This window comes from Thunnus albacares, chromosome 23 (genome assembly GCF_914725855.1).
Source record: "Thunnus albacares chromosome 23, fThuAlb1.1, whole genome shotgun sequence".
Classification (NCBI taxonomy): Eukaryota; Metazoa; Chordata; class Actinopteri; order Scombriformes; family Scombridae; genus Thunnus; species Thunnus albacares.
Genome location: NC_058128.1, coordinates 11540083 through 11567907, shown reverse-complemented (window position 1 = coordinate 11567907; position 27825 = coordinate 11540083). Strand labels below are relative to the sequence as shown.

The 27825-nt window shown below is 38.9% G+C and overlaps 1 protein-coding gene across 2 annotated transcripts in view; it reads left to right on the top strand.

The window, feature by feature from the left end:
* Positions 1 to 27825, top strand: part of exoc4 (exocyst complex component 4) — a 129133-nt gene that overhangs the window by 9643 nt on the left and 91665 nt on the right. For both annotated transcript variants that reach the window (XM_044343044.1, XM_044343043.1), the window contains exons 6-10: positions 1752 to 1852; positions 1995 to 2149; positions 8975 to 9155; positions 27294 to 27439; positions 27716 to 27804. In XM_044343044.1, the coding sequence (XP_044198979.1) occupies positions 1752 to 1852; positions 1995 to 2149; positions 8975 to 9155; positions 27294 to 27439; positions 27716 to 27804 (672 nt within the window). The remainder of the gene's footprint in view (positions 1 to 1751; positions 1853 to 1994; positions 2150 to 8974; positions 9156 to 27293; positions 27440 to 27715; positions 27805 to 27825) is intronic.

The following is a 27825-nucleotide window of genomic DNA, read 5'->3' as shown; positions in this document are numbered from 1 at the left end:
TCTGTACCATTAGTCACCCTGCGTCTCTGTCATCACAGCAGGGGAGCAGCATTCATTACGCTCAAACTGGTAACCAATGCTTTAACAGGGACTGATAATGCCGACTATAACTGTATTCAAGAATGTATGAATTCTCTCTTGGTTGTAGGGGCGTAGAGTCAGCACTGCGTTCCTTGCAGGCAGAGCACAGAGGAACGCAAACAAGAAGATAATGAAAAAAGTTAATCCTGCAATAACTTGGTGCTCCCTTGGTGTTTCTGAGTTTTTATATTAAGCCTGCCACTTTTTTCACCACCCACTCTTGGCATTCTAAGTTAGCGACTCACCGTTTCGTTTTTAGCTCTACGGATGCCAAGCAACCATACACCGTACATACCACTCGGCATCCTGACATATTATTTTTACTTCAACCTTACTAGTGTGGCAGTGACAGATTAACAACATTAGCATGTGGCTGGCTCCCGACAAGCAAGGTTTCCCTGAAAACTAAGATGTGGCCAACATTTCTATGCCATCCGGTGGATGTTTCATTCAACTTTTGTAGTTTTCTCTGTTTTTCTCTGTCTCTATGTGTCTCTTAGCTCTTACACATGTATCTTATGCACGTATCTTTTACTCCACCTCTTTTTGTTCGCTCAGCTCATCAGCATGTATGTGTGTGCTGTGACTCCAAATGCACAAACACACATGCAAATGTACAAATTCACACTAATTGATAATAAATGTCCATTCAATTCACCCACCCTGTAGGCCTAAAAGTAAAAGCTAAACCGCAGATTTCCCCACATTATGCAAAGAGAACATGGGCAATTAGCTACTGCCAGGTGGTAAGTGCCTATACAAAGTCATGCTAACAACTGTGGTCACGACAGAGCAGCCAGCTTTCATCAATGGCCTAGCTTGCCATTTTGTTTAATAGCATTAGAGCACCTCATTTGTAGCTAGTAATTGTCATAATTATTACGCAAACTACAGTTGGAATGGGGGAAAAGAGGAAATACACCCAAAGTCCATTAACTTGCCATAAACATTAACTCTCTTAACGTGCTTTGATGGGGAATTGGGCGGCCCCATCTAATGGAAATTAGAGCATCACTCGATGCTGCCACTCTCAATTTTCCCTGCTAATGTGGCTAAGTCAGATGGAGAGAGCATGAAGGGTGGAGGGTGACAGGATAGGTTCAGGTGTTGTGCATTTAAAAGACACAGATGCAATATATTATTATTATTATACAGTTAAAGTTATGATTTATTTGTTCAGTGTGTTACATTATTAAAAAGGTTATAGTTGAATGTTGGTTGTTAGGTTTGTATATATGTAGCTGTTATGTTTGGGGAAAGATACTAAATAGGTAGCAAATGCTTCCAAAGTTCTATTGTATATCAAAAAAAAAACACAAAGTCCTCATTTTATAAATGTAGATATATATGTAAGCCATATTACAGCTTACATATATAGTTTAAATTGGATTTGTTTGACTTGGTGACATGACATGTTTCCAAAGCCTTTGTCTTTTATGTCTTAAAAGCACAATGTCTCAAAACACCACAATGTAGACAGCAATTGGTATTTAAATGTGCAAGTAAATCAAGACGCAAAACAGTGTATGGATTTTTTCCATGTCTCCCTTTTTCATCATCGTTTTGGTACATTTGTGCATTACTGAAATCATTAGATCTCTGTGCCAGTAGATATTTTCTAAGCACTTACAGTATGTGCTAACCTATGTGTATGTGTACATCCCCTTTAGTGCGTGAGCTGCAACAAGATGTGCGCGAGTTGAACCAATCTGACCTCCCTGAAGTAGATCCAGAGGAGAACAGTGCTGAGTTCATGGGTATCCTTATCAAGGTGCATACATGATCACTACACATACTGTTAATTGTGAATTTTAACATCTAAATTATGTTATATCAACACTTGTGTTCTGTGCTGTTATCTCAGTGTCTCTCTTTGCTTCAAGTAAAATGCTTGTGTTGTCCTTTTTCGTCAGGCTCTGGCCAAGCTGAAGAAAATCCCAGAGACCATTAAAGCCATAATGGAGCGACTGGAACCTGAGCTGAAACAGATTGTTAAGAGGTCTACCACTCAAATTGCAGACCACGCTTACCAGAGAGGAGAGAACCTGGCTCAGGAGAGCCAGCCAAGGTACAATAAGGAGACGGGGAGGATAAGAAAGGCACATTGAAAGAGGAAGGTATTATGTTAACATAACATGGCTCCCTGAGAAGAAAACAATCCACTGAGGAGTGAGGATTGGTGCAGATCAGTAGCATGATGGAGAAACTAGAAAATTATAATAAATTGTAGATGAAGAGAGACAGGGGGTAAGTAGATGGTCATGAAGAGGAAACTATAAGCAATTTTCTATAAAGATGAAAACCTTCTTTTTGAAATGATTATGTGGGCCTGATAGAGAATAATAAGTAGCATTAGCAATGTTTCAACAGTATCATGTGGCTAGCTACTGTTGTTACCACTGAAAAAGACTGTAATAAAGCTGTCACTTACAGTTCCCCTCAGTATTGTATCTGTGCGAAAGAGTTTTATTAAAGCAGCCTGTTTGCTTTATTCTTCTTCTACATTATTCCCATTTGGCAAGGCAAGGCAGGTTTATTTGTATAGCACATTTCAACAACAAGGCAATTCAAAGTGCTTTACATAAAACATTTAAAGCATTAAGACATTGTACAAAAGAAACACACTATAAAAGGACATTTAAATACAATGAAAAATAGTTATTAAAGACTTAAGAGAATAGAAAATAAAAATAAGCTAAAATAGAATAAGACAGGTATAAAATACAATAATTGCAGTGCAAGAAATGAATCAAAAGCCTCGAGTTTGATTTAATTAAAGGCAGTGGCAAACAGAAAAGTCTTCAGCCTAGATTTAAAAGAAAGAGGTTTGTTCCAGATATATGGTGCTTAACTGAATGCTGCTTCTCCATGTTTAGTTTTGATCTGTCCCACACGACCTGAAAGGTCTGGATGGTTCATAGTGTAGCAGAAGAAATGTAATTTGGCCCTACACCATTCAATGCTTTATAAACCAACAGTAGTATTTTGAAATCAATTCTTTGACAGACAGGAAGCCAGCGTAAAGATCTGAGAACTGGACTGATGTGATCCACTTTCTTGGACTTGGTGAGGACTCGAGCATCAGCATTCTGAATCAACTGCAGCTGTCTGATTGATTTCTTAAAGAGACCTGTAAAGACACTGTCGCTGTGTCTGTTGAAGATAAATGCACGGGCAAGTTTTTCAGAATCCTGCAGAGACATAAGGCCTTTAATCCTTGATATGTTCTTAAGGTGATAGTTGTCTGACTTTGTAACTGTCTTGATGTGTGTGTTGAATTCAGGCCTGAGTCAATGACTACACCAAGATTTCTGGCTTGTTTTGTGGTTTTTAACATTCCCAATTGTAGCTAAGTGCTGAAGAAGAAAATTTTGGCACATCCAATCATTGATTTGTTCAGTGCACTTACTCAGTGCTTGTATTGGATCATAGTCCCCTGGTGGTATGATTATGTAAATTTGTGTTTGTTTGCATAATTATAGTAACGTATTTTGTTGTTTTCCATAATCTGAACCAGTGGGAGTATGTAGATGTCGAACAGAAGAGGCCCCAGAATGGGACCCTGGGGAACTCCACAGGTCATTTTTGTCCGCTCAGATGTTTAATTACCTATAGACACAAAGTAGTCCCTGTCCTTTAAGTAGGATTCATACCAGTTTAGTACTGTGTCAGAAAGTCCCAGTTTTCCAGTTGGTCTAGTAATATGTTGTGATCGACTGTGTGGAATGCAGCACTGAGTTTCAGTAATATGAGACTAAAATTCTGCCACTGTCTGTGTTTAAGTGGATGTCATTGAAGATCTTAACAAGAGCTGTCTCAGTGCTGTGGTGTCGTTGAAATCCTGACTGGAGGACATCAAAACAGTTGTTTAGTTAATGTTTTTACTTAAAAAGAGGAGGTTTGATATGGACCAATAATTGTTCATTAGTGAGGTGTCTAGATTGTTCTGTTTTGATGACAGTGGTTTTACAGGTCCTGTGGGAAGAAACCTGAGAGAAGAGATGTGTTGACAATTTGTAGGTAATCTGAGGCCATGTAATTTGACACATTTTTTAAAAAAGCCCGTTGGCTGAATATCAAGGCAGCAGGAGGAGGATATCAGATATTGTATAATGTACTCAATGTTTTTATGGTTGACCAGATAAAATAGTGTCATGGTATTTGAACTGATTTTAAGTGGACAGAGGGACAATGCATTTCCTGTACCTGGTATGGAGGCACTGACTGCTTGTCTAATTTTCTGAAATTTGTCAGTGAAGGAGGCAAATTCATTTCAGGCCTTGGTGGATAGAAGTTCAGAGGCTACTGACACAGAAGGGTTTGTTACCGTAGCCTGTCAATGGTAGCAAACAATGATGTCAGAAAGTCATTGGAATAAATTCCTTAGTGTAAGTAAAGTACAAGGTGGCAACTCTCCACTTCTGTGTATTAACTTAACATTTCTTGATAGGAATTTATCTACCCTCTTCATTCTTACTAATACAGTACAGCTGGTTATAAGTGCTAATGTAGCTTGGATTAGTTACCAGTCATATTTGGTGTTGCATGCAGTTGGTCTTTTAGGTATATTTAGAGTTGACAGTAAAGGCAGTAGACAAACATGTTTTGTATGCAGTCCCAGGGTCTTCATAGTCAGACAGTCAACAAGGTATGAAACACAGTAAAGGCTAGCACTGCAGACACACCTGCCTCAGACCATGAAAACAGATACTCTGCTGCTTTAAACCTAGACAAGTCATGGTTAAACACACCCATACACACACAAACAATTTCACACCTGCCATAGAGCACTGCTACATTTTAAAAGCAGTCACGTCATCTCCTGCAGACACACACATACAGTGAGCAGACTCGAGAAGCACAGGTCTCAGTCCACTGATCCTGAACCATTTAAGAGGAACGTCTTGTTTTCTGTCAGGGATGTTCTCTCCGGCCTCGTCTCCTTCCTGCCTTCCTCCTGTTGCCTGCTAAATCTCATCTGACCTCAATGTAATAGGCCACCTTGTAGCTCATTTCAGCTCCACTCCTTACAGATTGTTTTAAGTTTGCCTGTGTGTGTGTGTGTGTGTGTGTGTGTGTGTGTGTGTGAGAGTGCTTAACACTGTAGTTGTGTCACAGAACACAGAATTGCATCTGAACACTTAGAGGTTAGTATGTGTATTTGTATTTGGGTGCATACACACCTAGTTCTGCCTATGTTCACTTCAATTTAAAGTCAAGGCTTGTTGCTATGGAAACTCCAGCCAATGTACCACTTGTAGGGAACAATGGTCTTGCATATTGCACAGTATATTTTATAGTGCCGCAGACTAGTAGGCAACACTTAAGCACTTTACAGCATATATGGCGATCTGTGGCTTGCTCTTGGAGGTTTATGTTCCCATTCACATCCTCTGTGATCACCCACACTAGAAGTGCATTTTCATTTCCAACTCTTTTCTCTAGATCTTACTTTCACAAAGATACTCTATGCAGGCTCCCATTCCTTGCGCCAAAGTTATTAGCATGCACCACTAATCTTCAAGTAGTTCAGTTTAATTTACATCAAATCAGACTTATTGAACTCATAGTCCCCCTTTTTATTTTGCATCACAAAAACAGAGCCTTATTTCTTTTTTTCTTTGTTTTTGCTACATAGGAGACTGAATCTAATCTAAATCCCTTAGAACGAGAGTCTTTTTTTAGGTGAATAAATGCTTGAATGACCAAAGAACTTTCAGATAAAATGATTATGTATTTTAAATTCAATTTAAAATCAAGAAACGGACAGTGATCACATGTGATGCATTGCTATTCTCTTTTGTATTTTTTTTTTGCCTGTTTTCGAAGTGGTCACTGGGAAAGTCTGAGGAACAAATTTGTATGGATGTGTTTCTACTGTATGTCCACTTGTGTATGACAGGAGAACGATGACCTGGCACTCCTAGTATTTCAGAAGGGTTCTTTAAACACTCTGTAGAGCCCTGTGTAATCAAATTATCTGTGACTGACAAGGAACCTAATGCTAATCTAATGTGGACACTATCATGCTCCCAAAATGAAACACACACACAGAAATACTGTCGGTCAGTTAGTCAGGGACTGAACATCCACGTGTGTACTCCCTGCTGTCTCTCCAGACAGTTCATCAGCCATGTGTGTGTCTGCTTCGATCCTGGGGGGAAATGAGAAGTGAGGCCTCAAAGAACAGACAGTATGGATTAGGATGGCCTCCGCTGGGAGATAATGAGGAGCACTGGGCTGTTTACACTTTGTCTGTGTGTGTCTGTCTATGGGTGTGTGTGTATGTGTGTATGGGGTGAGATGGGGGGGGGGGGGGGGGGGGGGGTTGGAGTGCACTTTGAGATTGCACAAAAAGAAGAGGTGAAAAGGTCAGACCCATACATTTTGCGTGTCCATCTGAATGCATGCGTACAGTGCATACATGATCATACATTATTTATTCTTTTCCATTTCTGAAGATTAGTGTTCACTATGTATCCTTTTTTGCCAGTCCTTCATGTTAATATATGAGACAGAGAGAGAGAGAGAGAGAGATTCCCTCACTCGCTGGAATTTCACAGCTACTCCCTACGTCTCATGAACATCTTCCATTCACTGAGTTATAGCTCATAGTGATTTGTGCCTGCTTTCCTCTCCATTAATAACATTTACTCGCTGCTACTGCCAGTGTACTGACAGACAGCCAACCAAAATGCCCTCTAGTGAAACATCCATCTTGCCTCTACATTATCCTTTTACCTTCCCAGGAAACCATGGCCACCTCCCAAAACTTTGACCATGCTTTATTTTCTTGCAGTATTAAAATAGGTGATAATTTGTATTCATTTGTCTTTAATGCGATATAGGCTCAGGTGCTTTTTGAAAATACATAATAGAAATAGTTTATTTTTGAGCAATTACAGGTTTTCTGCTTTGGAACCTAAACTTTTATTCTGGTTAGATGTACTACAGGCAAGTGCAAATTGCTTTTTTTGGTATTATGCAATACTTTTGGACCCAACTTGCCTTAGAGTTTTTAATTTAGTCAGCAGAAAAGCTGATTGGGAGGGTGCAGGAAAGAGTCAGTTAGATCAGACCCTAAACTGGGTAGGATATGGGTCTCAGAGGAGGGAACCTTAACACAGTCTCTGGGCAGCATATGAATGTTCAAGACTTTGAACATTTTCATTTCTACTGTATATTTAAGAGTGTAAGATGAGAAATGCAACCATTTGCAAGTACAACACAGCTAGTGTCTTTATAAATCCATGAAAACCAGTCAGTGGCCCAGTAAGGAAAGATTTCTATAGATCCAGGTCCACCAGCTGAGTTCAACCTGCCAATATTTGTAAATATAAGCTGTAGTCACCTAGAAAAAAAATGTTTTACCTACTAATAATTGAATAAATACCAATTAAAATGCCAGAGGAGAGTATTAAAATATCTGTGTTAGACAAACAGTGTGAATATATTTATATTAACTCTTACACCTCCACTAAAATAAAGTGGGTACTCACTAGCATGGGTGCACTGGGTACTCATTCAAACTCAACTAATGTAACCTGTGTTCCCTCTTTACTTTGAAAGCAATGTCCTTGTGCAGAAAGCAGGTATAGCAAAGTCTGTATGAAAGCATTAGTGTAGATGAGGCTACTGTGAGCTTCCAATCCAGAATGTAGCACTCAGATCAAGTGGAAGGTCAGTTTGGTTTTGGCTGTGCTCTCTTCTTCAGCCAGAGCCATTTAGAACTAATGAGACTAGCTGTTCATTTGAGTCCAGGTTGGGCAGCTCACTCCTTTTTCAATAGCTAGCCCAGGTGCTGGGTTATTACTGCAGGTAAAATAGCTGTGAGTGCATGCTGAATAGGAATATATGAATGAAAACAGGGAACTGCAATACCTAATTAGTAATGTGAAAGGTACTCAGTATTTTGGGGTTAATTTATCTGTTGTTCCTATGTTTTATTTCCCTCATTTTGTTTTGGACAGCTTTAGCTTTTCTTTAGCTTAGACCAATGACTTCATTGGTCAGATGTATCTATTGCAGATTTGTTTATTAAGTAGATAAATTCAAGTATAATAGGAATAATTTCATCATGTAGATGCAGAAGAATCTGTCTGTGTACAGAGATTTTTTTAATAGTGGCAGTGAAGAGGTAAACTCTTCAAACTCTTTTAGTGGAGCAGAAGGTAATGACAAGCTGTGGATGCACAGTGATCTTTACATTAATTTCAGGTAGTTTATAAGTACAGTACTTTTCACACAAGTTCATGCTGTTTACCATGATGCATTACATTTTCAGAGGCATCAGTTTTTCTTAGATGTTTTTATGGATTCTTTAAAAAAAAAACACACAATGATGACACCATGAATTTTAAGATCAGGCAAACCTGCATGACTGCAGAAAGTAGTCTCTTAATTTGGCAATACATTTGGCTGTGACAATTTTTTATGGTCATTGCTGGAATAGCAAAAACAATCTGTTAAATGGTGTCCCTTGCACCATCATTCTCTCCATGCTGTTAACCTTCTTTCTAATATTCAAACAGAAGCAGAATCACTTGGTGGCTCTCTGCCCCCCTTATAAGTCAAGTGATTTACTGTAGGGCTAGTCTGTTTTCTTATTTAATAAATTACACAGTGAATGTAGTGCTGGATGTGTTTCTTAGCTTCTTTATTAGATTGTGTACAAAATAAATGTTGCATTTTAGAGGTTTTTTTTTTCAGAATTGGAAAATGTATCATATTTGTCTTGTTTTATTTTTTTTTATTAAATAATACTATGACTCACTTTACTTCCCTCTCTTTCCCTCTCTTCTCCATGACTTCACTCCCCACTCTTTTGCTACTCCATCCCTCTTGTGTCTCATTTTCTCCCTCCCTTTTTTGCTCTCTCTGGCTCCCTCTGCAGGCTGCTGTTGGAACTGCTGGAGCTTTTGTTTGATAAGTTCAAGGCAGTGGCCCAGGCTCACAGTGTGGTGTTGGCCCATCTGCAGAAGATTGCGGTGCAGTGCCCGGGCGGGGCTCATGAAGAGGGCATCAAGCTCTACGAGCAGGCCGACGTCTCTGCCAAGATCCAGACAGTGCTGCAGGTCAGATATGAGCAATAGTGTTAATGGAAATATACCTAGACCACTAATATACATGTCCAGTATAGCACCTTAAAGTTTGTGGCAGATGTCTGATTTGCCTGTACTGCATTACAAAACTGAAATATATTGAAATATTAAATCTCTAAAGATCAAATGACAAAAAAGCTTTAAACAGTAACAACTATAAAAAACAAATCAAATGTTAATAATCAGTGTCAGGAAATTGGACATCAAAGCAAAGCCTTTTTCAATATTTCTTTCAGTCCAATCGAATAATAGATGAATCCCTCTGTGAGCAAAAACTACAAATTGAGCCAACTGTGAGGCATGGTATTATTTTGTGCTTTTAGACTCAAGTAGATTTACCATGGCTACTGTAAGAAGAGAGGCAAATTGATGTTTTCATGGTGACCTCAGGGTTGTTAGTTTTGTCTTCTGATGCTGACATAGCCTCAGGCTTTTATTTTCCATCCACTGTCACCAAGATGTGTCCATCCTTGATTTGTTCTCCACATAGCACTTTTGTTAAAGCCCCAATTTAATTCACCTTCTCTTACAAGAAAATAATCACTAGAGGAACTGGCATTGAGTGATGTGATGGATGGCATTCAATCTGTCAGAAAGAAGTAACAAGAAAAAAGGCCAGGGGAAGCTTGATTGCGTGGATTCATTTTAGGTTCTTTAATTGGCATGAATTTATGCTTGGTTCTTGCTCCGTGCTCTTGTTTGATTGGCTGAGGGGATAAGCAGCTGTTGAGATGACCTATGGTAAATCTCCAAGGGAAATCTGTGGCAGTTGTTTGTCTCAAAGCGTTCTGTGTGTGTGTGTCTGTGTCCCCATGTGTGTTAATACTCAAGAAAACATCATTCTCCCTTATGCTCCATCTCTGGGCATTGTGTAATTTTTATCTATAATATTTTTCTGAAGCATTTCTTTTGCATTTAACCACACTTTGACTTTTATGAGAGCCTGATTTTGTTAAAGAGGACAAGATGCTTCTTCTGTAATTTGAACATGTACTTGTATATAAACGCACAAGAGAGATAAATACTTGACATATTTTTGTAGGCTTGGAAAGTACAGCTGGAAGTAGATATTCTTAGAGGGCTGACGTGAATGCTATGATTGTTGCCATGGTAATTGATAGCACGATTAGTAATCAAGTGGGTATTTCTGTTTATTTCTGATTTTTCCTAAGGCTATTATCTCAACACACAGGTGTTTTTATTGAACATAGAACTGTAAAAATAAATCAAATGACAGAATGTTGTTGCTGTGCTCAACTATAAGCCCATTTATTTCTAACTCACACAGTCACCTGTTTTTTTTCCATTTGGCATGAATGGATGCATAAATATAGGAGTGTTTAGGTGTATGCATGTGTGTTTCCCAGGGTGTGATTGTGCGTAGGAATGTACTGTAATAGCCCTGCTATACCAGCGCAGTTATAGAAGGCATTAAGCCATTCCCCAGCATGCGACCATTGCCAACCCCCAGTTGCCAGGGGCTCCACTCTCCCCTGTCTGTGCAATGTGAGATAATGTAATCTCTTGATTAGAATACTCATTACGTGAAATGAGGTTTTCTTATTCACTCACTCGTGTTATTATTTCCTGACCGATTGTATCAATATGAAGCCCCCTCATCCATCCCACCCTCCCTTTTGCTATTTTTTTCATCTCTTGCTTGTTTGTTCATCTCTTCTCCCACTCTCCATCTCCATTTCCCTTGCTCCTTCCTTCTTCAGCATCGTCTCTGCTGCCTCTGTAATACAGTATCTAAATCTCCCAATACCTTGTGCATACCCTTCTTGCTTCTTGTAATTTCCTTCTTAATCTCATTATCTAGCTTTCTTTTTCCCTCACAACTCCCACAATCCCTTTCACCCCCTTCGTTTAGCCCACTCTGTCTTAGAGAGTCACATATCAGCAATGAGAGAAATTAAATTCCTACTGCTCTCCTAGTGCCTCTGCTAAATTTTATTGGATACTGAGCCAGTTCTTATCTTGTCTTAAGACCCACAAAGGGGCAGAAACTGACTCGGCATTGGTCAGAATTTGGTTAGGATCTTTATGTTAGTCCCACTTTATGTGTTTTACTTGAGTATTTATTCAGTTCTACATAAACTACTGAAAATCTTTTTTTTTTTGTCAAAATGCAAAGCATGAATCTTCCAAACAGTACATGCAGATTATCTTGGTGTTACTTACTGATACTTTGGCATCTTGTTATTGCAGTTTAGACAGACAGCAAGTAGTTTCTAAAGGTACCTTGTGGAGTGTCTGACCTCTAGCAGCACTATGGAGAAGTTTTTATTTTTTTTATTTTTATTTTTTCATGAGTGGGTCCCTGTTTTGTTTGTCTTGTGCACATGCACATGGACGTACATGCATGTGCATGCACACAGGTAATGCAATACACAGTCCTGCCAATGGTTTCACACTATTCCAGTGATCTACAGGTGGCTGTAATGCATTCAGAAATGTAGCAATGCGCCACCAAAGGCGGAAAGAAGAAGACTGCAAGCTAGTAAACATGCATGTAAACAGTGCAGGATTTACAGTACTTGCATAAATGTTTTATGAGGAAGTAAATGCATTCAACACTTTTGTTAGACCTCAAGGATACACACAATGTACTGTATTTTGTTGAGTAACACTCAATGTAAACATAACTTTTGTTTACAGGAAAACCCCAAAGAGCACCTTTATGTGGACTGAGAAACGTGCCATTTTATTGTAACTGAGAACACTGAGACGTGTTAAACTCTGCTTTAGAGTCTTTTTTCCCCTTTACAGTTAAATCATTTGAATCCCTGCCCATCTTAGGCTTCTTACTTATTACAGTGTACATCTTTGACATGTACAGAAACCTCTTGGTAGGTGTTATTTTTTTCCCAACTTTGAGAGGAGAAACCAGGTTGACCTTTCCACATGACATGCCAGCAGACAGATGCAAGAGCCGACAGAAACACAGGGTGCACCCTGTTACAAGGCCTCGGCTGAGATATGCCGTACATCAATGTGTGACTGAGGCCCGGTAGGCTTAGAATTGGGAGTGGGTAAACAAGCTTTTGAAAGTCAAGATTCATGTAATGGTTCTAATCCCTTCTCAGAAATGCTGGAGATGCCTCTGCTGGTTGTTTATTTCACTGTGGAAGTATTGATTCAAAGCATAAAAGACTGGATGGTAATCAGTGGTATCGATGCCAGATGGAGTGTTTTAATACCACTTCACAATTTTTCTTTTTTTTTTTTTTTTTACTTAAGTTATTGTTTTTCACTTAGTAACCACTGAACAAGCTTAAGTTGTGCCAGTGAGATACATAAAATATCGATACAACTCAAGATATCTCTGTCTTCATTCAGAGGCTCTGGTGGTATCTCTGTGATAGGTCTTAGAAGCAGTCCACTTGTCCCATTTCTCAATAAATTCCGATTATTGAATTCTCAGTACATGTGTTAGTCTTTCCATATTGAATATCTCCTCAACAGTGTCTCAGAGTAGGAGGGTCCTCTAACGCCATTTCCTGGTGATTGCCTTCTTGGTCTCTGCTAACAGAACTTTAACCAGATATCAGTCTTCATGTTGAACATTTTCCCTTGTCAAGTTGCCTAGATATAACACAGCACATTTAGTAATTCATAACTCAATATTGCTTTCAGAAGAGAGAGTATGTGAGTGTGATCTGCGTTTTCAGTCTCCAGCATCTCTGATGTGTAGATGAAAATTTACATTTAGTCTTGGGAGTAACGAGGAATCTGACTATATTTCCACATCCACAAAATTCTTTCCACATCCTGGAGCTGTTGGTTGTTCGCTGTATGTTACATGTATTTTGCCAGTCTTTTTGGATAATTGTATTTTGCTTTCTTCTTCCCATTTATCCCTAATATATAGTGTGGCGATTCCTCTGCCCATCACTAGCATTGGTATCACTCTACCTGTATTATTCTTGTATGCATTACACAGAGTCATTCTTGTTTGGCTCGTGCAGGGTAATAATATTTTTGGAGATTTGGTAGAGCAACCCCACTGTTGTCTTTGAGAAGCTGAAGAGTCATGTACTTTATTCTTGGCTTCTCTCCCCCAGATGAACCTTGAGATTTCTTTGTTCAACTCCATAAACTGTAACTGAGGAAATTCTACTGGCAGAGATTGAAACAGATACAGAATTTTACAGATACACATTCATCTTAGTGATTTCTATTCTAGAGCTAATATCTAATGTGAGTACTGACCACCTTTCCATATCTTTTTGAATTTCCTGATTTATAGCCCTATAATTAGCTTCATACAGTTTTGCTAATAATTTATGGATATAACATGTTTTGCCACATTGAGTTTGTAACCTGAAAATAATTATAATATTCTACCAATTCCATTAGTTTATGGAGACAGATATTTGGTTGTTTTAAGTAGATCACAACATCATCTACAAATAAACCAATTTTGTGTTCTTAGCCTTTCACCTCCACCCCCTCAATGCTTTCATCTTATTGTATCGCTTGAGCGAAGTGTTCAATGAAAATTGTGAAGAGTGGGTGATAGACAGCACCCGTCTGGTCGATCTTTCCAGCTTAAACCAATGTGTAAAAATTACAGTTTATTTTTAATCATGTCCTTGGATCTTGATAGAGTGTTTTAATGCAGTGAGACTGTATTAAAGCTAAATTTTTCTAAGCAGAGGTATAAAACCCTCCAGCAAATGCTGTCAAAGGCTTTTTCTGCATCTCAGCTTGAGTAGCACTACACTTTCTCCCTTTCTTTGTACTTTATTTGTAGTGTCCTTCTTTTGGTTTCTTGTGTTTGGTGCCCCTCAATAAATCCTGATTGGTCCTTGTTTATAAGTGTATAATTTAATTTTGTTTTTCCTCTATTGCTGGATGAGTTTAAAAGGTTTCTTATACTCCTCACCCACTGAAGCTGGCTGTGAATACAGCTTTTTATAATAATTATTGAATATCTTATCTATCTTTCTTAGTTCAAATTCTAATGTGTTGGTTGTAGGGTCTCTGATTTTATGGATTGCATTCAGTAGCTGTTTCTTCCTCATTCGTCTGGCTAGTAGTTTTGTTGCTTTGGGATCTGCTTTGAAGTATGATTGTTTCAGGAAGGTAATTTTCTTTTTATTTAATTTCCTATTATCTCATTCACTGTTTTCTTTGCCTCCTTAATTTGATGAAGTGACCCTGGGTGATTTGAACTTTTATGTTGCTTTTTCTGATATAATTCAAGCCAATTTTTTTTAAGGTCTACCGTTCGAGATATTAGTTTTCCACACATAACTGCCTTCATAGCATCCTGCAGGGTAATGGAGTCTACTTTCCCATTTTCATTCTCTTCTCTGTATGTGTTTATTTCCTTTTTGATCTCCTCTACAAATCCTGCATCATTTAAGATACTAACATTCATTTGCCAAATTGTATTTTTTTTTCCTGTTTAGTTTAATGTCAGGTACAGGGCGCTATGGTCTGATAAATCCACTGCTCCTATATTTTGCATTTTTCTGCTCCAAATCCATCCACTGTATTCATGAAAATATTCTCTATTCTTGTATAAACTGAATGTGGGGCTGAGTAGTAAGTGTAATCCTTCTTAAGTGGGTGTAGTTTCCTTCAAACTTCTATAAGTCCCATTTCTGTCAATGCAGTACATACATATCGAACCAATTGTATTTTACTACTTTCCTTTGTACTAGTTGTATCCACATATCAATATCCCTTCTGTTTCTAGGGAAGTGACATCAAATAAATTCTGAGAGAAAAATGTATCACTTTCTGGGGGTGCATAACCATTAATCAGTGTAACCATTTGGTCTTCCATTGTCTCTTTACCAGAACGTATCTACCTTCTTGTCACTTGTTTCTTTCAGGGTCTCAAACTTTTAAAATTCCTATAGCCCTCTTAGTTGCCGCCTTTATATGAGCTATAGAATGTATAAATCCCAACTTTTTGAATTTTTCATGTTTCTTGCATATAATTAACATGTTTTTTTCCTTTTTTAACTTTGCTATCACTTTCCCCCCTTTTTATTGGATTGTTTGACCCATTCACATTCAAAGACAACATTTTAAGATGGTTAGGTTGCTTCTTGTCCTTTCTTTGAGTATTCCTCTCATTCTCTCCCACTGACACCTCTATCATTAGAAACATTAGGAACTATAACACCAGAACCCAGTAATAAACACTTCCGATAACAATGGGCTCCCTCAACTATGCCTATGTCTCTGTTGGAAGGAGAGGGGAAAATCCTCCTATGAAGGTGGGGCCCCCTCAGGTAGGTGGAGGCCCTGGTGGGGATCCTCCATGCCTTCAAGTTATGCCCAACATTCCTCTATAGTCTTTCTCTACCAGTCAGATTTTTTCTTAAAAGAAGTGACTGGGCTAGGAGGTAAGTTGCAGCCTCGTATTTAGTCTCTGTACTTGAAAACAGAATTAATTTATATTATTATTTTAGAATGATGTCCTATAGTTAGCTTTACCACTCATATCTCTCAGATGTTTTCTTTATCTCCGAAACTCCTGTAGTTTTCTGCTTGCGCTCTGAGTTAACTCGCTTTGCGTTCCTGGTTCTCCAACACTTGCCATGGTGGCACTCTTTGTATTTGGTCCTCCATCGAGTGTCCCTTGTGGGTTTCCTTGGTCTGGATGTCCAGTCCCCTCCTTCTCATCCCTTTTGCTGCATTTGGCGCGTTATTATAGAGCCAGGATCCTTCCGCCCAGTGGATTCTGATCCCTGTTAAGGGCCTCTGGAACCTGATACCCTTCTCCTTCAGAACCTTCTTGATTGCTGTGTAGGCTTTATGCTTTTGTAGCACCTCGGCTGTGTAGTTGTGGTCATAGAACAGTGGATAACTATGCAGTTTAATCCGTTTCTGCCAGGCCTTCTTTTATACCATCTCTTTAGTGTCGAACTGGAGGCAGTTAACAACTATGGATCGCGGTGACTCCCTGGGGCCTGTCTCCTTGCTGCTGCTCTGTGTGCCCATTGAATTAGCAGGTTGCTTACCTCTGGCAGTACTAGTTTCTGCTGAAGTAAAGCCTCAACGAATCGGGGGACTGAGTCCCTTTCCGTACCCTCCAAGGCCTTGAATATACACATGTTGTTTCTCCATGACCTTCCTTCCAGGTCGGTTAATTTTTCTTGTAGTTTTCTCTGGTCTTGGAGTGTTGTCAACAAAGCCTCTTTAGCTTCCATGTTCCATGTCTTAAGCTCCTAAATGTGTATTTGAGCCTTGCAGATACTTTTCTTTTGGTCCTGTACTTCATTGCTGTTTGCCATCAGTGTGTTGTTGACATCTTCCTTAAAGTTAGCAAATTCCTGTCTGCAGTTTGTGTTGAGTTCTTTAAAAACTGTGAGGTCATTTTTCATATCTTGTTTGAGTTCACTTATTTCCGTGGTAATGTCAGCCAAACCTTTGTCCAGCGCCTCCGCATGGGTTCCTGCCTTGCCACTATTTCCCTCTCCTTTGGAGTTTGCATTCATATTGAGTTATTCTTGCTTTTTCTCCTGTACGTGTAGGGTCTTTCGTCTTCTTTGTTGATTTCCCCCTCACATTCCTCGTTATACTTAGTATTGAATTCGGTTTATTGTTTGTTGGGTTGCTTTTTGCCCTTGATGGGTAAGAGCTCCTTCTAAAGCTGTCATCCCTCTCAACGCCTGACCAGAAGTCCACTTCACAGTTTTCAAGTGGCTTTCTATAGAATGTGTGTGAGTATATCTATTGATTACTCACACCATTATTGAATATACATTTTTATGTGTACACCACCACATGCCTTTATCTCTTATCTCTTCAACTCTTATCTCTATTGCCTTTTTTTCCCCCTTTTCCATCATAAACTATCCTTCCCTTCAAAGCAGCCTGTTTTATCAAAGAAATCACAGTGACTGGAATTTCTGTGTATCCATAAATGTTTAATATGCTTCCCTTTTTTCTTCAGAAATACAGTACAGCAGCATCACACAATCTAGACAGTCTTGTAGCCTGGCAAGTTTAATGTGATGTTCTCTGAGTTAACGTATTAGTCCAAACAACATTATGTGCCAAGCAAAAAAACTCACCTTTCCTTTGTATCATTAATGAGATGGAAGTCACAATATGTTCTCAGGTAATTGGATAACATAGTTCATAAAAGATCACAGTTCATAAACCTCTGCATGCATTCTTCATTAACACCACCCTGTGTGGGAGTGTTATTTAATGTATATCTGGCACACAGTGTCTCTGTCTACTGACATCCATCACCTTTTGACCTTGTCAGTCGTTTGTTTTGAGGCGTGTGAGTTTGATAATTAGCTTGCCATTTTCGCATTCTGCAAGGATTCGTGGCTGGGTGACTGCTTGCCGTGTCTGTTGTGTCCTGCAAGTGTGTGACCAGAGTGCAAATCACACTTTTAATGAGTGGCTTCCTCTCTACAGACATGGAACTTTGAGTCTGCATTCAAAAATATTGATAGATGTTGTCTGCTCTCTGAAAGAACTGATTCCTAGATGATGGAAACTTCACCAGGGAACTCGAACTTGTGTGTATTTATATTTTCTACTGTAGCTAGAAATAAGAAAATGAGCAACAAGGGCTGGGATATTTGATGTGGGCTCCAAATAAAGGGTAACATTTTAAAAAGTAAAACTTTGAAAAGATTGGCATGCAGGAGTTGTCCCTGCTTTAGAATATGCTTTGTGGCACTAAATGATAAAATTCTCTCTCGTCTGTGCAGTGGTTTTCCTGGTCTTTAGGGATATCTTTTAAAACATCCATTTATTTCTGTCAGAACCTTCTAATATTCTTTCTACTATTGTGTTTTCCTGATCACATGCATGCTTTTTTTATTCAGAAGAGAGCCTATAGCTTAATATAAATCTGCTTCATAAATTAATCATTTTTATTGCCATAGATTAACCAAGACAAAAAAAGCAAGGTGGGAGGTTGTTATGTTTGTGCCAAAAATATATAAATATACAGTGGGGTACATAAGTCTGAGATCACATTGGAAATATGTAATATTTTCATGTAAACCTGGAAATAATCAGAAACTTTGAGGATTCAGAAACATTTAAAAACAGAAATCTTTAAGATTCTGTACATCTAGGTCAGCAATCAGATTTAAGCAAATTTGTGGCATTGACCAACTTAACTCCTTTGTACAAAAGGTCAGATTTCCTTCATTTGTATCTCTTCCACTGAAGCATGCGTTCAGATGACACTCATGTGGATTTGATCTACTCATCAGAGGCTCATTCAAGTAACTCAACTTGCAGCAAGTGTTCACCTGTTATAAATATGGCTGTGCCTCAAGTTTCCAGCAGATCATTGCATACTAAGCGTTGTGATAGTGGGAATCATGGCATCAGAACTAAGCAGAAGTATCAGATGTAGAAATTGTTATTCTAAGCAAAGAGGGGCTTTCTCAACATCAAATCGTGGATAGACTAAAGGTTTACAAGGGGGCAGTGCATGGAACTCTAAAACGTTTTGCAGAAACTTGATCAGTTGTATCCAAAGCATGATAAGGCAGACCAAAAGTGAACACACCATCACAAGATCAATACATCAAAATTAGTTCCGTGAGAGACAGAAAAGCAACTTCATCACAGTAACAGAATTTGCTAAATAAAGAACGCAAGACTCCAATCAGCAAAAGTACTATCAAAAGAGGGCTGTCTTGTAGTGGTCTCAGAGGACGAGTAGCAGTTTCTCAACCACCTCTCAGGAGGGGAAACAAGGCCAAACACTTGGAGTGGGCTAAGAAATACCAGCATTTCACAGTGGTTGACTGGTTCTATTTACTGATGAATCCAAGTTTGAGATTTATGGCAGCAACAGGAGGATGTATGTAAGGAGACAAACAGGAGAGAGAATGATACTGCAGTGGATCAAACCCGGCAATGAAACATGGTGGTGGGAATTTTAAAGTCTGGGGGTGTTTTGCCTACTCTGGAGTTGGACACAGTTGTTGCTATACCCTCTGGGTTGCATCTTTGTGGAGGAGGATTCATACTGCAGCAGTATAATGATCCCAAACATACCTCAAAGCTTTACAAGAACTACTTGAAGACCAAAGAAGACCACAGAATCCTGACTGTCATGGACTTTTCTCCACAGTCACCTGACCTCAACCCCACTGAAAATTTATGGTGACACTTGAAGACTGAGAAGCCAAGCATCCTGTGACATCACAAGAAAATTGGAACATTGTTAACATTGTTGTGGAGTCCATGTCAGCTTGATTGCATACTGTCATTACATTTTTCAAAGATTCAACTTTATACTCAAATTGTTAAGAGATATTATCATTTGTAATGAAAAAATTAGTATTACATTTGAAACAAATGCAAAATAGAAGTGTCTTGCCCAGTGGTCTTAGACTTTTGGACCCCATTGTATAAGTGGCTTAAAAGCTTAAAGTCTGTGTAAAACAATAATGAATATGAGTTTTGAGTTTGCAACATCACAGAAAAATGTGTAATTAACCATCCAGCCAAATTTGAATGATTAAAAAAATCGCCAAGTATATAAAATTAGGTTTCAAAATCATAGAAAAATAAGCAATATTCTCTGCTCTGAAACGCTGGGGGCGTGTCCACTGAAGGTGCTGAAAGCACGGCCCAACTGAACAGCCTCTGACTTAACAACCCTCATACCAAACTCCCGTATAAAAATACACAATTTAAAGTAGGCCTTGTTTGTTGGTTTAAAGCAAGAAACATGGATGATATTTTTAAAAAAGTAACGTTAGTAGCCACTGTTAAATTTGGCACACATTTTGTAGGTAAATGTGGACTTGTTTCTGTAAAAATGTAACTTAAATGACTAGTTAACAAGTGATCCATCACCAGTCATCATTACCTTAAATTGTCATTTTTTTCAATGTAGTTCAGTGCATTTAATGTTGCTCATTTCTCTGCTGAGACATCCTTGGTGGCTTCATTTTGGCTGTCACCCTTGGAGCAATTGCCTCTCACACTGTGCTTTTTGGTGTAGTGCTTCCCGGGAAATGCTCTCCCTCTGGCTGGGGACCTCCCAGCCTCACAGCCAGTGCTGAAGCCGAAGCTGCGAACGGCTACATCCATCAACGGATGCTTCAGCTGGGTTTAAAATAATTCCTTTAGCGCTAACGTTGATTGAAACGATGAGTATGTATGCTCTAGTCACTAGTGGGGGAGGGGTCATGCTAGTAACCCCTGTATGTCATTGAGCCTCCATATCAGGCCCACCCAAAGAATCCTGAACACAGAAATGATGAAAAACAGTTTAAAGCTCTAACCCCACATCAGCAATTATTTTCAAACATGTATAATGTGTTCAAAAAGAAGTCTCTTATTTTCCTTTACACAGATTTTAAATATGCACTACCTTCTCTCGGCTCATCAACAGAGTGAAAACGAGGGGAATAGAACTGCCAGAGAGCAGCCAGAAGACAATGATCTCTTTTAATTAGATATGAAGCACAGACATTGCTACGTTGTTCTCGCCCAACATTTTAATCAATGTGTCACATTTATTCTGTCCTCCAAAGTACTGCCATATTTACATATTGCTGGAGCGCAGTGAAGTCTTACCATCTCCATGGTGTTGCCAAGTCTCTTCCACCCCCTTACATCTACTACATCAAAATCACCAGAGACTTAATCAAATGCTGTTGTATGTTTTTGCAATCATTTCCTTGAGTTGTTGATACATTTTCTCACTATGTTGCAATGTAATGCATGATATTATGTGCTGTAAATGCTATTATTAACGCTTTATTAAATGTGTAGATAAAATGGAAAGAAGTCAATACATAAAGACTATTCACTACTTTTAACTTATAGGTTAACACAATAGTAAAATTAATCTATAATTTTAACCAATGATGATGAATAGTAATATTATCAGTCTCATGGACGTCATGTATGTGTGTGTCTGTTTAGTCTTTTTTCATTGTGTGCTATTCATTTAGATTATACAATAATCCTTGCAATTCGAACGTGTAGACTTGTCATTTGACGCTGCATACAAATTAAAAACACACATTCATAAATGATAGTTTCCATAGAAACACCATTTTACATTGCACACTATTCTATTACTTCTCTGTCTCTTTTATTTAAAAAAATAAACACATATACATATTTTCACATCAAAACATGTCAGGGGACACAGCAAGGACACTAAAAGAAATAAATGGGTTTCAGTAAACATGCAGGCACTTCTTCCTTTCCTCCGTCAACAAGATAGCCTTCAAAAGATTGGTGCGCTCCAGGTGGGAACCCCCGCTGGTTAGTGGTAGTTCAGTGCTGTCGGAGTAGTTGCGGCTGAAGCTTTGTCAGAACTTGTGAAGGTTATTGAAGTTTCTGGAACACAATCAATACAGGGTGTATACAGAACCCTTTCTTTGACGGCCAAGGACACTTTGGGCTTCAACTTCAAGCTAGCAGCAAGGGATATCAGTCAATATGTTTTATGACAAGACACCAGCCAAGGGATTTAGTGAGAAAACAGCCGATTTCAATAAAGCCTTGAGAGAGGAACAAAGTGTCGAGATTGTTCTCTGGGCTGTTTTTAAAATGACTGAATAAGAAGGAAAGGGTGGAAACGAGGAAAGAGTAAATGAAGTGATAATAATAATAATAATGATTATCAATTTTAGCCAAATGACTGCCGAATTCATCGAGTGACAAGCACTCACCTGCAAATCTTTGAGTGATGTTCTTTAATTGCACTGATTTGTCAGGTGTTAGGGCCCTAATTTACAGAATGGAGGATGAGAACGCACTTTCTCCGAGCACAAAGGCTGACATCGGGACATTTGGTTAGGAAGAAATAGATGGGAGCACTGATAATGAATTACAAAGGCAGACTTGCATGAAGCTTTTTTCCTTTTTTAATAGAACTTAACACTCAGCCTGGTGGACTGATTTAAGTTTGGGACGAGACCCAAGCCACTCAACTGCAGTATGAGGTTGGTTGGTTGATAGAATTACATTGAGTAGTTGTGGTGGAAATGATTGTCTTTGTCAGGGGAGCCCTTGAGAAAGATGTGAGTTTTCCATGTGCGCCCACTCACACACGTAAACACATACACACACTCTCGAGTTGATGTGAACCCTTGAGCTTTGCCTTATTATCTGGTGTGAAGAGCCATTTGCCATGTCTCACATCTTTACCTACCACCCCTTTTTTTCTGTCCAATTTCACAGATTCACCCATGAATATTGATTTTTAGTGAATTCAGGCAGTCCCCCTCCTCCCCTCCTGTTTCTCTTTTAACTTTCTGTAACCTTTTAGTGGAAGTTTTGTAGATGTCCACTGAACTAATATAGCATGGAGATATTATCGTGGCCAACTTACTGAGGTCCAGCTACACAGAAGAAGTTGTTGAGAGGATATTTTGTTGTTTAAATGCCACTTTGTAAACCTGAAACCTTTTTACCAAATCAGAACTGGCTCTCGTTTGGACCTGGGCTCTGGGGGCCATTCTTACTGAATTTTGTAGACCACTGAATTTGTGTATTTGTGTCACTTGTGGGGCTTTGCTGTTTTGCATTGTTGTGATGCTCTGGGTACAGTCAATGGGGCAGATCTTTGTTTTAGTGAAGTGCTGCTGTTCATCATTCCTGAGCTAGTTGTCACCTCGTTGTATCACTGCTTTTTCTTTTATGTCCACATTGTCTCATGATTACCCAGCAATACATATGTCCATGTCCTTGTTCCTATTCTTACTCCATGATTTTTATGCTTCCGCGCCGGCGACAGCTGTGGCTGAGGGCATTATGTTTTCAGGTTGTCTGTCTGTCCCATTCTCGTGAATGTGATATTTCAGAAATGCCTTGAGGGAATTTCTGCAAATTTGTCACAAATGTTCACCTTGACTCAAGGATGAACTGATTAGATTTTGGTGGTCAAAGGTCAAGGTCACTGTGACCTCACGTCTATCCCAATCTCGCGAACGTAATATCTCAGGAACCCTTGGAGGAAATTTCATTACATCTGGCGCAAATATCCACGTAGACTTAAGGATGAACTGATTAGAATTTGGAGGTCAAAGGTCAAGGTCACTGTGACCTCACAAAACACGTTTTTGGCCATACCTCAAAAATTCATACGCAAATTATGATAAAGTTTCATACAAATGTGTAATAGGATAAAATGAAGAAGTGATGACATTTTATATCCAAAAGGTCAAAGATCAACTTCACTGTGACGAAATAATGTTCTGCAAAAACATTCTTCTGGCCATTATTCAACACCATAACTCAGGAACAGAAGGGGAGATTGTGACCATATTTCACATTTGGTCGAGCACTGAATTGGTGACACTAATCTTGGGTCTCCACCTTGAAACTGTGGTGATTGTAAAGATCTTCTGTGCTGCCGGGTTGAAGATGTGTGTGAAGCATCCGCATATCTGAAGCTTTGTCTATTGTCATGGCCACAACTTTGTGTTCTATCAGAATCAGCTTTATTGGCTGAGCATATGAACACATACATTAAATTCCTTCAAAGTCTTCACTACAGATATTGTATAAGTCTGGACAGACATAGATGTAAACTGCAACTTGACTGCTTGGCGAGGGCATACAACTGCGAGCCATATTTCTAGTTTGTGTTAGCTCTACTAAGCTGTCCTCATTGTTGGTATTTCACTGTTGTTATGTAAATGTGCCTCACTGATGAGCTGTGCGGTCATACGCAGGTGACAGTAATAGGATCTAGGCCACAATGTTGCTGGAGTAATAGTGATTTAAATAAGATTTCATATACCTGACCTGATGGGTGAGAGGGAGGAGAAAGGAGAGATTGTCTTGATCATTTGATTGAGTCAAGTACAGTTCATCAACATCATATGAGTAGTTGTGGAAGGTTGCAAAGACGGATTCATTGTTTTATCAGTGATAAGCTAACTAGCACAATCTTCTGTACACAGAAAAGACACACAAACAAAACTAATGTCACTAATTTTTGTGATGCAACATTTAGTATATTACCAGCAACCTGAGAATAGAGGTGTCATCATCAAACACCGATTTAAATAGGGATTATAGCTTTGCATGCATGATTCTCTCCAGTATTTGGCACATTAGGTTGTGCCTTGTTTGTAGGGAACAGATGCTGCGGAGTGTAGTGTCACTTATCTCATGTGGAGAAGATGGTAGACTGCAAATATTAAGTTCCCTGGAATGTACCTGAATTGCAGTGTAATTTTAATTGAATAATGTTGTCACAATTCTTTTGTGATTCTAAGGAGAGCATAACTTACTGTTGACTGGCATCATAAGTATAGTCATTTGTTTTCCATTTGTAAAAGGAAACTAACCTAAGGTGCTTTCTTGACAAAGATGAAGTCTCCAGCACCTGAAATTGTTCCGTTATTCCTGATAATTGGTTTGCACACTGCACACAATGAGATTAAGATATATTTAGTCAGTGTCATCCTATCCACTTGTAAAATATAAAACAAAAAACACAAATTTGCAGTAGTTTGGCACTGCTACAAACTACAATAGCTTTGTAAGGGCCAAACCAGTGATTGTTATAAAGGCAGCTTTGCAATGGATAAAGTAATAATGGGGCAAATTTGTGGTGACATTAACAGAAATTTCCCATTCTTGAGTTATTAGCTCTGTTACTCGGTTTGCTGCGGATTGGAGATAGGTTAATGAGACTGTCTACCCTCGGCAAAATCAGTAAGAGATCCCTGAGGTAGAGGTGGGCCAACCAACCTTCACTTTTTAACTTCACTTCAAGGTGTTAAATCAGCAATAACTGGTTATTTAACTCAGTCGCTTTTTTGTCTTTAGCATTCTGTTCAGTGTTCATTCTCCACCTATAATTCTTCAGTCGTTCTCACATAACTCTGTCCACCTTTATCTCTCCTTCCTCCATCCTCTCCTTCTGTCTTACTGTCTTCCTCTCATCCCCCTCTTCGTCTATCTTTCTCTGTGTCATAGCAGTCCACTTAATTGCCTCCAGAGTTCACTCTGTCTTTGGGCTAATGCAATTTAAGTAGGGTCGGAGCCCCTTCATCAGCCCAGTGCTGGCATTTCATTAAGTCTACTTGGGCGTTAGCTTGCAAGCAAGTGGGGGTTTCGCTCCATCAGTTCATTATTTGTAATTAATACACTGATAGGATTATCTGCAGCATGAGGCTAGTGGCAAATGGAGGCCCTGGTGTTGCCAGTTGGAGAGGGCGTGTGTGATATGGCCTGGAGCTGACTGTGATGATGGGAAGTGTGTTAGAGAGTAATTACGTGTGTGGTAGAAGATTGAATGCATGTGTTTAACTTACATATTTACATGAACGTTAGTGACCAAGTGCTATAACCTGACACTTATTTAACTTTGCTTGAGAGCAGTTTTAAGCCACAAAAGTTCACTGCTGTTATTTTCAACAAAAACAACATATTGATATATATTTTTTGCAACATTTCACTGAAACCTCTGAATGCACATATCAATAAGTTTTTAAAACAAAACATTTTCCATAAGATAACTGCTTTTGCATTATTTTTTCCTGGTTGTACACTTGAATATGCATGTGTGTGTGTGTGCACTTGAATTAACACTGATGCTATCATGTGAAGGCTTTCCCATGCAAGACGGGGGGTGCTCTCCGCAGCGTTAATTACATCATTATGGTCAGGATGGATCTCCATCTGCTTGGCCATTACTCCTGTCCCATTCTGGGCTGACCCATATTGCGCCTCAGAATTAGACACACACAGAAGAAATGGCCCTGCTAAATTATGAAGCTATTAGATATGGGAGGCTATTTTAGGACATATGTATTCACAGAGAGAGAGAAATGAAGACTGGCAAGAGAGAAAAGGAACATTGAACTGAGGTAGACAGAGCAAGAGAGAGAAAATAGAAATATGAGAAATGAGAGATGAAGCACTAAGAGATTTTGAAAAATGAGAGCCAGTGAAAGCAACAGAGGGAATGTGCAGATAGAATGATAGAGTAGAGCAAGTTAACTTTCTCTGTCTGGCCAGAGTTTCAATGTGCTTGTCCTATTGTTAGAAGTTGATAAGATTTTTATGAAGCATGATAAGACGTTGATGGATTTCACCATGGATCATGCCGGCAGATCGGGGAAATGGAGGACACGAATCTTTACAGTGGTCATCAAAAGCACCCAGTCATTTCTGTGGCCTTTTTTGTTTTAAAAGTTTGTTTTCTGTTTTGTTTTTAAGATTGGCTTTGCATACAAAGTGTTGCCATAAATTGTGAACCTACCGCTACACATGTCCATAGCTGATCTGCTAGATATATATCTCCGCTGAACATTTTTATTGCAATTTTACATTAAATCTGATGTGAGAGTAAAAGTATAATTCAACAAAATATTCTTGAAACAATACAACAATATCAGATGTTAATGTTTAGAATGAATGCTTGCATTACCACAACTGGCACATGGACTGTGAAGAAAGTGAAAACATCACAAAAGGGAAATACAAATGCAATCAAAGTGACACTAAAGTGTTAGGTAAAATGTTTGTATTATTTATGAGCAGTACTGCCAGGCAGTATTAATCCAGCAGATTAATGATCAAACAGTTTAATCTAACTCAGAAAAGGAAACTTATTGAGCCTTTACAGCTCCACACTACAATCATTTTTTAAACTCACCAAGAGTGATTAGTGGTTTTAGCTTCATTTGGCAGTGAGCTCTCCAGAGATTGAACATAAGATGATGGCAAATGTATGTAAATTTAGGTATTGTTTAACCTATAATCTCTAGATCTGCTCTAAGAATGGCTTATGGATAAAAAAGGTACTCACGAATAAGCTGACAAGTGAACAAAGCAGGCAGACCAAGCTTACAGGATATGATTGTGAGTGGGAGCTTAAAAGTCATTAATAAGCTTGAAAACTCCATGTCTACTACTCTAAGGTTGAATAACAGTTGTAGGATGTAAATGTGTATGATAAATTAGGGACTTAAGTAGCATCAGTGAATTATTGTGCACAGTTTCTGATAGTTGAGTTAGTTGGTTGTTATATTCCAGAAAACTATCTTGATTTCTCTGTTTCAATTAATTATGTTTCGTAGGAGTAATTTCATGTTATGTAGACAGAGATATTCCTTATACCTAGATCCTTCTGCTAGCTTTTGATCCAGTGCTTTTTTTGTTGTTGTTTAGGTTCTGCTTATGGAGTATCTGGATGTGAAGAACAGCCGCAGCGCCACAGAGCCATCGGCCCAGCTCTCCTATGCCAGCACTGGCAGTGAGTTTGCTGCCTTCTTTGCTAAGAAAAAACCACAGCGTGCCAAGCAGTCGCTCTTCAAGTAAGGATTGCGCTTCCTACCTTGTACTAATCAAAGTAAATGAATAAAGTATCCTCTGTATAAGAGAGGGGTTTATACAGTTTCACTATGACAGTATTTCATCTAATCTCTGGAATTAAAAAGACATAAAATACATTTAAGATTACATTGTTCTCTTTAGCATCTCATGCCCAAAGCTATTGCTCTTTTTCTTTTCTTCCTGTAGTTTCTTGTTGCATTGTGTATTGTTTTGTTGTGTTGTGCGCCCATTTGGTGAATGTTCTGTGTGTTCTCTAGGTTTGAATCATCTTCCCATGCCATCAGCATGAGTGCCTACCTGAGAGAGCAGAGACGAGAACTCTACAGCAAGAGTGGAGAATTACAAGGTGAGGAGGGCGATTCGGGGA